The following is a 13,201-nucleotide window of genomic DNA, read 5'->3' on the forward strand; positions in this document are numbered from 1 at the left end:
CACTACTTTTCAGAGAAGCAACCTGGCCCAGAAATGGGCTGATATGATCATCATCATCATCATCACGTGGACATTTATAGAAGCAGACAAAAACTTTAAACGCGTGATGCTGATTCTAAATTTGGAGGGGGGAAAAGCGGAAGACCCGAAGAAACATCCACGAGGCCGCAGAGAGAGACACGCAGACTCCACATATACAGCAGCAGCAGGCATCGTTAGGGTCGGGATCGAACCCACGACCTCCTGTATACCAGGCGAGGTAGTTAACATCTCCTAGCCCCTGTGATGATGATGATGAGAGAGAGACGCAAACTCCACATATACAGCAGCAGCAGCAGGCGTCGTCAGGGTCAGGATCGAACCCACGACCTCCTGTATATCAGGCGAGGTGGTTAATATCTCCTAGCCACTATGATGCTGATGATAAAGACGCAGACTCCACATATGCAGCAGCAGCAGCAGGCGTCGTCAGGGTCAGGATCGAACCCACGACCTCCTGTATATCAGGCGAGGTAGTTAATATCTCCTAGCCACTGTGATGAGAGAGACACGCAAACTCCAGACAGGCATCGTCAGGATGGGGATCGAACCCACGACCCTCCATATACCAGGCGAGGCAGTTAACATCTCCTAGCCACTGTGATGATGATGAGAGATACGCAGACTTCACATATACAGCAGCAGCAGGCATCGTCAGAATCAGGATCGAACCCACAACCTCCTGTGTACCAGGCGAGGTAGTTAACATCTCCTAGCCACCGTGATGATGATAAGAGAGACGCAAACTCCAAATATGCAGCAGCAGGCATCGTCAGGGTCAGGATCGAACCCACGACCTCCTGTGTACCAGGCGAGGTAGTTAACATCTCCTAGCCACATTGATGATGATGATGAGAGACGCAAACTCCAAATATACAGCAGCAGCAGGCATCGTCAGGGTCAGGATCGAACCCACGACCTCCTGTATACCAGGCGAGGTAGTCAACATCTCCTAGCCACTGTGATGATGATGATGATGAGAGAGACGCAGACTCCACATATACAGCAGCAGGCATCGTCAGGGTCGGGATCGAACCAACGACCTCCTGTATACCAGGCGAGGTAGTCAACATCTCCTAACCACCGTGATGATGATGATGAGAGAGACGCAGACTCCACATATACAGCAGCAGGCCTCTTCAGGGTCGGGATCGAACCAACGACCTCCTGTATACCAGGCGAGGTAGTCAACATCTCCTAGCCACTACAATCTCTCTATATATACTCAAACCCACTCTTATTTAACGTATTACGCCGTGTTAACATTGTGCCCTTGCGTTTTGTTTATAACCGTACAAGTTTAACCGTTCGGGAGTTTAAAACGCTTCGTTAAAATATCTCGGCAAGGCACAGGACATTTTTTTTAAGCTTCTTTTTAATATACATAACGCATATTATGAAAAAAAGTTACTTAGCTAGCCTTTACTTCGTTAAAGCAACACTTTAGTAACCATCATCAATTGCGATCTTTGTTTTAAATTCATTTGCGTGACTCAGCAATTAGGCCAGGTTAGGCCCGAGGCTTTTTACGTGTTTCCTAGGCCGTCTCTACCGGGTGCCGCGGGGAGTTGGGGGGTGGGGAGCAGGGCGGGTGGAGCCGGGGTGTGAGTTACTACTCATGCAGTTATTCAGTCACTGTTCACTCATTCACTCAGTCATTCGCTTAACCATTCAGTCACTCAGTCATTCACCCAGTCACTCAGTTATTCGCTCAGTCATTCACTTAGTCACTCAGTCATTCACTCAGTCATTCACTCAAGTCATGCAGGCAGTCGCTCAGTCACTCACTTAGTCACTCAGTCATTCACTTAGTCATTCACTCAGTCACTCAGTCAGTCGCTCAGTCACTCAGTCATTCACTCAGTCACTCACTCAGTCACTCACTCAGTCACTCACTCAGTCACTCACTCAGTCACTCACTCAGTCACTCACTCAGTCATTCTCACTCAAGTATTCGCTCAGTCACCCAATCGAGCCATTCGCTCAGTCATTCGCTCAGTCATTCAGTTATTCGCTCAGTCACTCAGTCATTCACTGAATCACTCAGTCATTCGCTTAGTCACTCAGTCATTCACTGTCATTCACTTAGTCACTCGGTCATTCGCTCAGTCATTCACTTAGTCAATCAGTCATTCACTTAGTCATTCAGGCAGTCGCTCATGCACACACTCATTCACCCAGTCACTCAGTCATTCGCTTAGTCACTCAGTCATTCGCTCAGTCATTCAGACAGTCGCTCTGCACACACTCATTCACCCAGTCACTCAGTCATTCGCTTAGTCACTCAGTCATTCGCTCAGTCATTCAGGCAGTCGCTCATGCACACACTCATTCACCCAGTCACTCAGTCATTCGCTTAGTCACTCAGTCATTCGCTCAGTCATTCAGGCAGTCGCTCATGCACACACTCATTCACCCAGTCACTCAGTCATTCGCTTAGTCACTCAGTCATTCGCTCAGTCATTCAGGCAGTCGCTCATGCACACACTCATTCACCCAGTCACTCAGTCATTCGCTTAGTCACTCAGTCATTCGCTCAGTCATTCAGGCAGTCGCTCATGCACACACTCATTCACCCAGTCACTCAGTCATTCGCCTAGTCACTCAGTCATTCGCTCAGTCATTCAGGCAGTCGCTCATGCACACACTCATTCACCCAGTCACTCAGTCATTCGCTTAGTCACTCAGTCATTCGCTCAGTCATTCAGACAGTCGCTCTGCACACACTCATTCACCCAGTCACTCAGTCATTCGCTTAGTCACTCAGTCATTCGCTCAGTCATTCAGGCAGTCGCTCATGCACACACTCATTCACCCAGTCACTCAGTCATTCGCTCAGTCACTCAAATCATCCCCCCCCCAAGTCACTCGGTCATTCCCTTAGTCATTCAGTCACACAGTTATTTAAGAACTCAGGCAGTCAAAAATTCAGTCATACACTCGCTCGCTCACTCATTCTTTCACTCGTACACACGCTCACTCATTCTCTTACTCACACACACACTCTCACACTCATACACTCTCTCGCACTCTCAGTCTCTCACACTCACCTCACACTCTCTCACTCACTCACACTCACTTCACACACTCACTCTCTCACACTCTCACTCACTCACACTCTCTCTCACTCACACACTCTCTCTGCTACTGATGATAATGCTGCTGCTGCTGCTGATGATTAAGATGCTGCTGATGTTGATGTGACAGCGTGAAATCAAGTTTGTCGTGGGGGTACACTGAAGACACTGATGATGGTGCTGATATTATTAGACCGTTGCTTCTACTGCTCATGATGCTGATGGTGCTGCTGATGATGAAGATGCTAATAACAATGCCACTGCTGATGATGATGCTGCTGCTGATGATGCTGCTGGTGAAGATGATAATAACGATGATGCCACTGCTGATGATGATGCTGCTGATGCTGCTGCTGCTGATGATGAAGATGCTAATAACACTGATGCCACTGCTGATGATGATGCTGCTGCTGATGATGCTGCTGGTGAAGATGATAATAACGATGATGCCACTGCTGATGATGCTGCTGATGCTGCTGCTGATGATGAAGATGCTAATAACACTGATGCCACTGCTGATGGTGATGCTGCTGCTGATGATGCTGCTGGTGAAGATGATAATAACGATGATGCCACTGCTGATGATGATGCTGCTGATGCTGCTGCTGATGATGAAGATGCTAATAACACTGATGCCACTGCTGATGATGATGCTGCTGCTGATGATGCTGCTGGTGAAGATGATAATAACGATGATGCCACTGCTGATGATGATGCTGCTGCTGCTGCTGATGATGAAGATGCTAATAACAATGCCACTGCTGATGATGATGCTGCTGATGATGCTGCTGGTGAAGATGATAATAACGATGATGCCACTGCTGATGATGATGCTGCTGATGATGAAGATGCTAATAACACTGATGCCACTGCTGCTGATGACGCTCCTGCTGCTGCTGATGAATGCTTCTGATGAAGATGCTGCTGATTATTCCGCTGCTGATGATGCTGCTGATGATGTTGCTGATGTTGCTGGTGATGATGCTGCTGATGTTGCTGTTGATGGTGCTCATGATGCTGATGATGCTGCTGATGGTGCTCATGATGCTGCTGCTGATGCTGCTGATGTTGCTTCTGTTGCTGCTGCTGATGCTGCTGCTGCTGATGATGATGATGCTGCTGCTGCTGATGCTGCTGATGCTGCTGCTGCTGATGATGCTGCTGCTGATGTTAATGATTAACGTGTCCAACTGATGCCGACTGACACGAGGATGATAATGAAGCCGTGGAGGATGCTGATGATGACAGTGGTTAGAGCGTGCGGTGTCAAATTCGTGATGTTGACGAGGAGACGTCATGCTGCCAATGACGAAGCTGCTGATGATGTTGTGGTGATGATGCTGATGATGTTGACTGCTTCTGCAGCTCATGTAGATAGTGCTGCTGCTGCTGATACTACTGCTGATAATAGCTTGACAGTGCTGCTGATGATGATGATGATGTTGCTGCTGATGATGATGTTGCTGCTGCTGCTGATGTTGTGGAGATGTTGACTGCTTCTGCAGTCCATGTAGATAGTGCTGCTGCTGATACTACTGCTGCTGATAACAGCTTGTTGACAGTGCTGCTGATGATGATGTTGCTGCTGGTGGTGATGTTGCTGATGATGTTGACTGCTTCTGCAGCTCATGTAGACAGTGCTGCTGCTGATACTACTGCTGATACCAGCTTGTTGACAGTGCTGCTGATGATGATGTTGCTGCTGCTGGTGGTGATGTTGCTGATGATGATGTTGATTGCTTCTCCAGCTCATGTAGATAGTGCTGCTGCTGATACTACTGCTGATAACAGCGTGTTGACAGTGCTGCTGATGATGATGCTGGTGATGTTGTGATGTTGCTGATGATGTAGCTTGCTTCTACAGCTGATGTTGGTGAAGCTAGTGCTGCTGATGATGATGATGATTTAGAGTGGTAAGAGCTTATGATGACTGTGCTGATATTGGTAATGATGCCGCTGCTGATGCTGATGTTGCGAGCTTTTACACCTGATATTCACGAAGCTAGTGCTGCTGCTGATGATGACAGTGGTAAGAGCTTATGTTGACTGTGCTGCTGCTGATGATGCTGCTGATGATGCTGCTGATGATGCTGCTGATGATGCTGATGATGGTGCTTCTAATGATGATGGTGCTGCTGCTAATGATGATGATGGTGCTGCTGCTGATGGTGCTGCTGCTGATGGTGCTGCTGATGATGCTGATGATGGTGCTGCTTCTAATGATGATGGTGCTGCTGCTGCTGATGGTGCTGCTGATGATGCTGATGATGGTGCTGCTTCTAATGATGATGGTGCTGCTGCTGCTGATGGTGCTGCTGATGGTGCTGCTGCTAATGATGATGATGGTGCTGCTGCTGATGGTGCTGCTGCTGATGGTGCTGCTGATGATGATGGTGCTGCTGCTGATGGTGCTGCTGCTGATGATGATGGTGCTGCTGCTAATGATGATGGTGCTGCTGCTAATGGTGCTGCTGATGATGATGATGGTGCTGCTGCTGATGATGATGGTGCTGCTGCTAATGATGATGATGGTGCTGCTGCTGATGATGATGGTGCTGCTGCTGATGGTGCTGCTGCTGATGATGATGGTGCTGCTGCTAATGATGATGGTGCTGCTGCTAATGGTGCTGCTGATGATGATGATGGTGCTGCTGCTGATGATGATGGTGCTGCTGCTAATGATGATGATGGTGCTGCTGATGATGATGATGATGGTGCTGCTGCTGATGATGATGGTGCTGCTGCTAATGATGATGGTGCTGCTGCTAATGGTGCTGCTGATGATGATGATGGTGCTGCTGATGATGATGATGATGCTGATGATGCTGCTGATGGTGCTGCTGATGATGATGCTGCTGGTGCTGCTGCTGATGATGATGGTGCTGCTGCTAATGATGATGGTGCTGCTGCTAATGGTGCTGCTGATGATGATGATGGTGCTGCTGATGATGATGATGATGATGCTGATGATGCTGCTGATGGTGCTGCTGATGATGATGGTGCTGCTGCTGCTGATGGTGCTGCTGCTAATGATGATGGTGCTGCTGCTAATGGTGCTGCTGATGATGATGATGGTGCTGCTGCTGCTGATGGTGCTGCTGCTGCTGATGATGATGGTGCTGCTGCTAATGGTGCTGCTGATGATGATGATGCTGCTGCTGCTGCTGCTGCTGATGATGATGATGATGCTGCTGATGATGATGATGCTGCTGCTGCTAATGATGATGGTGCTGCTGCTGCTGATGATGATGGTGCTGCTGCTAATGGTGCTGCTGATGATGATGATGCTGCTGCTGATGATGGTGATGATGCTGATGATGCTGCTGATGGTGCTGCTGATGATGATGCTGCTGGTGGTGCTGCTGCTGATGATGCTGCTGCTGATGATGATGCTGCTGATGGTGGTGCTGATGATGATGGTGTTGATGATAATAGTGCTGATAATGATCGTGGTGCTGCTGATGATGGTGGTGCTGATGATGCTGATGGTGGTGCTGCTTATGATGATGGTGGTGCTGCTGCTCATGATGGTGGTGGTGCTGCTCATGATGGTGGTGGTGCTGCTGATGATGATGATGGTGGTGCTGATGATGATGCTGCTGATGATGGTACTGATGATCCTGCTGATGATGATGCTGATGATGGTGGTGCTGCTTATGATGATGGTGGTGCTGCTGATGGTGCTGCTGATGATGCTGCTGATGATGGTGGTGGTGCTGCTGATGAGAATGCTGATTATGGTGGTGCTGCTGATGGTGGTGCTGCTGCTGATGCTGATAATGCTGCTGATGATAATGCTGTTGATGGTGGTGCTGCTGATGATAATGCTGATGATGGTGGTGCTGCTGATGATAATGCTGATGATAATGCTGCTGGTGGTGGTGGTGCTGCTGATGATGGTGGTGCTGCTGATGATGATGCTGCTGCTGCTGATGATGGTGCTGCAGTATTCAGTGACAAGTTGCGTACGGTGACATGGGGAGACGCGGCGGCTTGACAATGTCACCTCACCATCCTCCTTCCGCCATCTCCCCTCACCCATCCTCACCTCACCACAATCCCCTCGCCCATCACCAATCCTCACCTCACCCATCACCAATCCTCACCTCACCCATCCTCACCCATCACCAATCCCTCTCCCCCACCAAAACCGGACCTCGGCCATCGCGGCCTACACGAAGGCTTTAACCGCTTTTCCTAACTCGACTCCCGGCAACCCCCCCCACCCCGCGCACGGGGTTAGGCGGCTTCCCCGCACGGACCCCGCAAGGTCCGCCCTTGCCCGCCCGCCCGCCCGTCCGTCTCTCCACCCACGAACCTTTTGACGATGGACGCCACAAGCTGAGGGATGTCCCTGGCGTCGAACGAGGCGTAGGAAGCGGCGAGAAGAGGTCGAACGCTTGAGGACCACTCAACAACGGAGCGGCCTGAAACCGCCTCATCATCGGCGGTCGCCATTGCGCGCTTTCTGACTAACGTCAACCGACTCCCGCCCCCACCCACACTGCCGCGACTTATGTGAACTGGGGAATGTGGTGGGCGGGTAACGTGGGAGCTTATGGGAGCTCTATGGGAGTGGCCGGCGAGGGTGAGTGTAATGCGTAGTGCGGATAGGTAGGGAGGCTTATGTCGTGTAGGGAATGTGGAGGGCGGGTAACGTGGGAGCCTATGGGCGGTCTATGGGAGTGGCCGACGGGGGTGATTGTAATGCGTAGTGCGGATAGGTAGGGAGGCTTATGTCGTGTAGGGAATGTGGAGGGCGGGTACGTGGGAGACTATGGGAGCTCTATGGGAGTGGCCGGCGAGGGTGATTGTAATGCGTAGTTCGGATTAGCGTGGTTCCTTAAGCGAACTGGGGAATGTGGAGGGCGGGTAAAGTGGGAGCCTATAGGAGCTCTATGGGAGTGGTCGGCGAGGGTGATTGTAATGCGTAGTGCGGATAGGTAGGGAGGCTTATGTCGTGTAGGGAATGTGGAGGGCGGGTACGTGGGAGCCTATGGGAGCTCTATGGGAGTGGCCGGCGATGGTGATTGTAATGCGTAGTGCGCATAAGCGTGGTTGCTTAAGCGAATTGGGGAATGTGGAGGGCGGGTACGTGGGAGCCTATGGGAGTGGCCGGCGAGAGTGATTGTAATGCGTAGTGCGGATAGGTAGGGAGGTTAATGTCGTGTAGGGAATGTGGAGGGAGGGTTGGAGTGAAGCCTATAGAAGGCTATGGGAGTAGCCATTGCAGGTGATTGCAATCTGTAGTGTGGATAGGTAAGGTGCTTATATCATGTAGGAAATGTGGCGGGAGGGTTGACGTAAAGCCAATAGAAGCCTATGGGAGTAGCCATTGATTGTGATTGAAATTTGTAGTGTGGATAGGTTAGGTAAGCTCTGTCCATGACGACTCAAACACGTGCCCCACCCCCCCTTGTGACGTCACCACGGCGCTTGTGCCAGGCTAGGTGCATGCACTCTGAGGCCACGTGAAGTGTCGAAGGGTCGTTGCTGGCAGGTCACGGGACAGACCCAGCAGGTGCCATGGGTTGACTCCTGTGCCAGGCTAGGTGCAGGAGGAGGTCACGGGACAAACCCAGCAGGTGCCATGGGTTGACTGCTGTGCCAGGCTAGGTGCAGGAGGAGGTCACGGGACAGACCCAGCAGGTGCCATGGGTTGACTGCTGTGCCAGGCTAGGTGCAGGAGGAGGTCACGGGACAGACCCAGCAGGTGCCATGGGTTGACTGCTGTACCAGGCTAGGTGCAGGAGGAGGAGCTCACGGGACAAACCCAGCAGGTGCCATGGGTTGACTGCTGTGCCAGGCTAGGTGCATGAGGAGGTCACGGGACAGACACAGCAGGTGCCATGGGTTGACTGAGGTAGTCAACATCTCATCAGGGTCGGGATCGAACCCACGACCTCCTGTGTACCAGGCGAGGTAGTTAACATCTCATCAGGGTCGGGATCGAACCCACAACCTCCTGTGTACCAGGCGAGGTAGTCAACATCTCATCAGGGTCGGGATCGAACCCACAACCTCCTGTGTACCAGGCGAGGTAGTTAACATCTCATCAGGGTCGGGATCGAACCCACGACCTCCTGTGTACCAGGCGAGGTAGTCAACATCTGAACCCAAGTCACCTGAGACCCCAAGCAGCAGCAACTCGCCACAAGAAACACAATTGCAACGTTCTGTTGAGTCCGCTTGTTTATTAACAACAACAACAACAATCGATAAACAAACAATGGTCTAGAACTCTAGATAGAAAAGTGCACATTACTACATTATAATTTAGTCATCTCTATCCTAACTCTGTGGTGAGTCTGGTGAGTGTGGGTGGTGAGTGTGGGTGGTGAGTGTGGTGAGTGTGGGTGGTGAGTGTGGTGAGTGTGGTGAGTGTGGGTGGTGAGTGTGGTGAGTGTGGTGAGTGTGGTGAGTGTGGGTGGTGAGTGAGTGTGGTGAGTGTGTGTGGTGAGTGTGGTGAGTGTGGGTGGTGAGTGTGGGTGGTGAGTGTGGTGAGTGTGGGTGGTGAGTGTGGGTGGTGAGTGTGGTGAGTGTGGGTGGTGAGTGTGGTGAGTGTGGGTGGTGAGTGTGGTGAGTGTGGGTGGTGAGTGTGGTGTGTGGTTAGTGTGTGTGGTGAGTGTGAGAGTGGTGAGTGTGAGTGTGGTGAGTGTGTGTGGTGAGTGTGGTGAGTGTGGGTGGTGAATGTGGTGAGTGGTGAGTGTGAGTGTGGTGAGTGTGGGTGGCGAATGTGGTGAGTGTGAGTGTGGTGAGTATGGTGAGTGTGGTGAGTGCGGTGAGTGCGGTGAGTGTGGTGAGTGTGAGTGTGGTGAGTTTGTGGTGAGTGTGGTGAGTGTGAGTGCAGTGAGTGTGGGTGGTGAGTGTGGTGAGTGTGAGTGTGGTGAGTGTGGTAAGTGTGTGGTGAGTGTGGTGAGTGTGAGTGCAGTGAGCGTGGGTGGTGAGTGTGGTGAGTGTGAGTGTGGTGAATGTGAGTGTGGTGAGTCTGAGTGTGGGTGGTGAGTGTGGTGAGTGTGTGTGGTGAGTGTGGGTGGTGAGTGTGTGTGGTGAATGTGGTGAGTGGTGAGTGTGAATGTGGTGAGTGTGTGTGGTGAGTGTGGTGAGTGTGGTGAGTGTGAATGTGGTGAGTGTGGTGAGTAGCGGTGTCCAATCCACTTCTGTCGCCCTCTCATCACGCTTCTGCCACAGCTGGGCCCACGGTGGTGAGCGGCGATGACGACAACGATGATGATGACGATGGTGATGATAATGGTGATGACGATGATGACGATGATGACGATGATGATGATGATGACGATGATGATGGTGATGATGATGACGATGGCGATGGGAGATTTTCCTCCGGCACCGTTCTGTGGAGAAAGAGGCAGCCGCACCACAGCAGCGCATCATCATCATCGTCATCATCATCGTCGTCATCATCGTCATCATCATTGTCATCATCATCGTCATCATCATCGTCATCATCATCGTCATCATCATCGTCATCATCGCCGTCATCATCATCGTCGTCGTCATCGTCGTCGTCATCATCGTCATCATCGCCGTCATCATCATCGTCGTCGTCATCATCATCATCTTCGTCGTCATCATCATCGTCATCATCGCCGTCATCATCATCGTCGTCGTCATCGTCGTCGTCATCATCATCATCGTCGTCATCATCGTCGTCATCATCGTCGTCATCATCGCCATCGTCGTCATCGTCGTCGTCATCGCCATCATCATCATCGTCGTCGTCATCGTCGTCGTCATCATCATCGTCATCATCGTCGTCGTCATCATCATCGTCATCATCGTCGTCATCGTCATCAGCATCATTGTCGTCATCATCGTCGTCGTGATCATCGTCATCATCGTCATCATCGTCATCATCATCGTCGTCGTCATCGTCGTCATCATTGTCGTCGTCATCATCGTCATCATCGTCGTCATCATCGTCATCATCATCGTCGTCATCATCGTCATCATCATCGTCATCATCATCGTCGTCATCATCGTCGTCATTGTCATCATCGTCATCATCGTCATCGTCATCATCGTCGTCATCATCGTCGTCATCGTCGTCATCATCATCGTCATCATCATCGTCGTCATCATCGTCGTCGTCATCATCATCATCATCGTCGTCGTCATCATCATCATCGTCATCATCATCGTCGTCATCATCGTCGTCATCATCGTCGTCATCATCGTCATCATCATCATCGTCATCATCGTCATCAACATCGTCATCAATGTCATCGTCATCGTCATCATCATCATCGTCATCATCGTCATCATCGTCATCATCGTCATCATCATCGTCATCGTCATCATCATCGTCATCATCATCATCAGACCCCCAGAGACCCATAATCACAGAGACCCATAGAGACCCACTGAGACCAGAAGCCACTTGGCCATCTCGGCCGAATCAAGTGGGCTGATAACATCATCATCATCATCTCCATCGCGTGGACATTCATAGCGGCAGTCAAACACTCGAAGTGCATGACGCCAATTCTCAATGTGGAGGGGAAAGACTGGAGGACCCGGAGAAGAATCCACTTGGTGACCACCACAGAGACACAGACTGCAGATATACAGCAGCAGCAGCAGGCATCGTCAGGGTCGGAATTGAACCCACGACCTCCTGCGTACCAGGCGAGGTAGTCAACATCTCATCAGGGTCGGGATCGAACCCACGACCTCCTGTGCACCAGGCGAGGTAGTCAACATCTCATCAGGGTCGGGATCGAACCCACGACCTCCTGTGTACCAGGCGAGGTAGTCAACATCTCATCAGGGTCACGGATCGAACCCACGACCTCCTGCGTACCAGGCGAGGTAATCAACATCTCATCAGGGTCACGAATTGAACCCACGACCTCCTGCGTACCAGGCGAGGTAGTTAACATCTCATCAGGGTCGGGATCGAACCCACGACCTCCTGCGTACCAGGCGAGGTAGTCAACATCTCATCAGGGTCACGGATCGAACCCACGACCTCCTGCGTACCAGGCGAGGTAGTCAACATCTCATCAGGGTCACGGATCGAACCCACGACCTCCTGCGCACCAGGCGAGGTAGCTAACATCTCATCAGGGTCAAGATTGAACCCACGACCTCCTGTGTACCAGGCGAGGTAGTCAACATCTCATCAGGGTCACGGATCGAACCCACGACCTCCTGCGTACCAGGCGCGGTACACAGAGAGAGGCTCACCGTGGCTCAGCAGCTGCAGAGCCCTGCACAGGAGAGGTGCCGCTGATGGTGTTGGTGGTGGTGGTGGCCCCGGTGGTGGTGGTGGCCCTGGTGGTGGTGGTGGTGGCGCTGGTGGTGGTGGTGGTGGTGGCACAGCTGCTGGTGGTGGCCAAGTTGACGGTGATGGACCGAATGTCGATGATGATGGGAGTGGTGGTGGTGGGAGTGGCCTCGGTGGTGGTGGTGGCCTCGTTGGTGGTGGGAGTGGCCTCGTTGGTGGTGGAAGTGGCCTCGATGGTGGTGGGAGTGGCCTCGGTGGTGGTGGGAGTGGCCCCGTTGGTGGTGGGAGTGGCCTCGTTGGTGGTGGCAGTGGCCTCGTTGGTGGGGGGAGTGGCCCCGTTGGTGGTGGGTGTGGCCTCGCTGGTGGTGGGAGTGGCCTCGATGGTGGTGGGAGTGGCCTCGGTGGTGGTGGGAGTGGCCTCGCTGGTGGTGGGTGTGGCCTCGCTGGTGGTGGGAGTGGCCTCGGTGGTGGTGGGAGTGGCCTCGTTGGTGGTGGGAGTGGCCCTGTGGTGGTGGGAGTGGCCTCGATGGTGGTGGGAGTGGCCTCGGTGGTGGTGGGCGTGGCCTCGGTGGTGGTGGGCGTGGTGCTACTCGTGGTGGTGATGGTGGGGGTGGTGGGGGTTTGGAGCCAGATGTGAGCCAGCGCCTTTTTAGGCGTCATGCGGAGTTTCGGATCCCATCTGTTGGGAGGGACACGGGGAGGGAGAGGTGGGGGTGGACATGGGGGGTGGTGGGTGGAAGGGAGGGGGAGGGAGAGGTGGGGGTGGACATGGGGGGTGGTGGGTGGGAGGGAGGGGGAGGGACACGGGGAGGGAGAGGTGGGGGGTGGACATGGG

General features: G+C 52.4%; 2 protein-coding genes across 2 annotated transcripts in view; both read right to left on the minus strand.

Annotated features, from left to right (window-relative positions):
* The window catches only part of LOC144742045 (E3 ubiquitin-protein ligase UBR4-like), a gene marked incomplete at its 3' end in the record, with an annotated part of 30,432 nt that extends 22,807 nt beyond the window's left edge, over positions 1–7,625 (minus strand). The window contains exon 1 of the mRNA XM_078624546.1: positions 7,435–7,625. Within this exon, the coding sequence (XP_078480672.1) occupies positions 7,435–7,574 (140 nt within the window). The remainder of the gene's footprint in view (positions 1–7,434) is intronic.
* A 1,731-nt stretch (positions 7,626–9,356) lies between these two features.
* On the minus strand, positions 9,357–13,045 carry LOC144742046 (uncharacterized; the record flags this gene model as incomplete). Its single annotated transcript, XM_078624547.1, has 2 exons — positions 9,357–10,471; positions 12,327–13,045. Coding segments are annotated over 2 exons (1,465 nt in total), but the record flags the coding sequence as incomplete, so codon positions are not given.
* Between the last annotated feature and the right edge of the window lie 156 nt (positions 13,046–13,201).

The sequence above is a fragment of the Lampetra planeri genome, unplaced genomic scaffold (assembly GCF_965212315.1).
Source record: "Lampetra planeri unplaced genomic scaffold, kcLamPlan1.2.h2 scaffold_833, whole genome shotgun sequence".
Taxonomy (NCBI): Eukaryota; Metazoa; Chordata; class Hyperoartia; order Petromyzontiformes; family Petromyzontidae; genus Lampetra; species Lampetra planeri.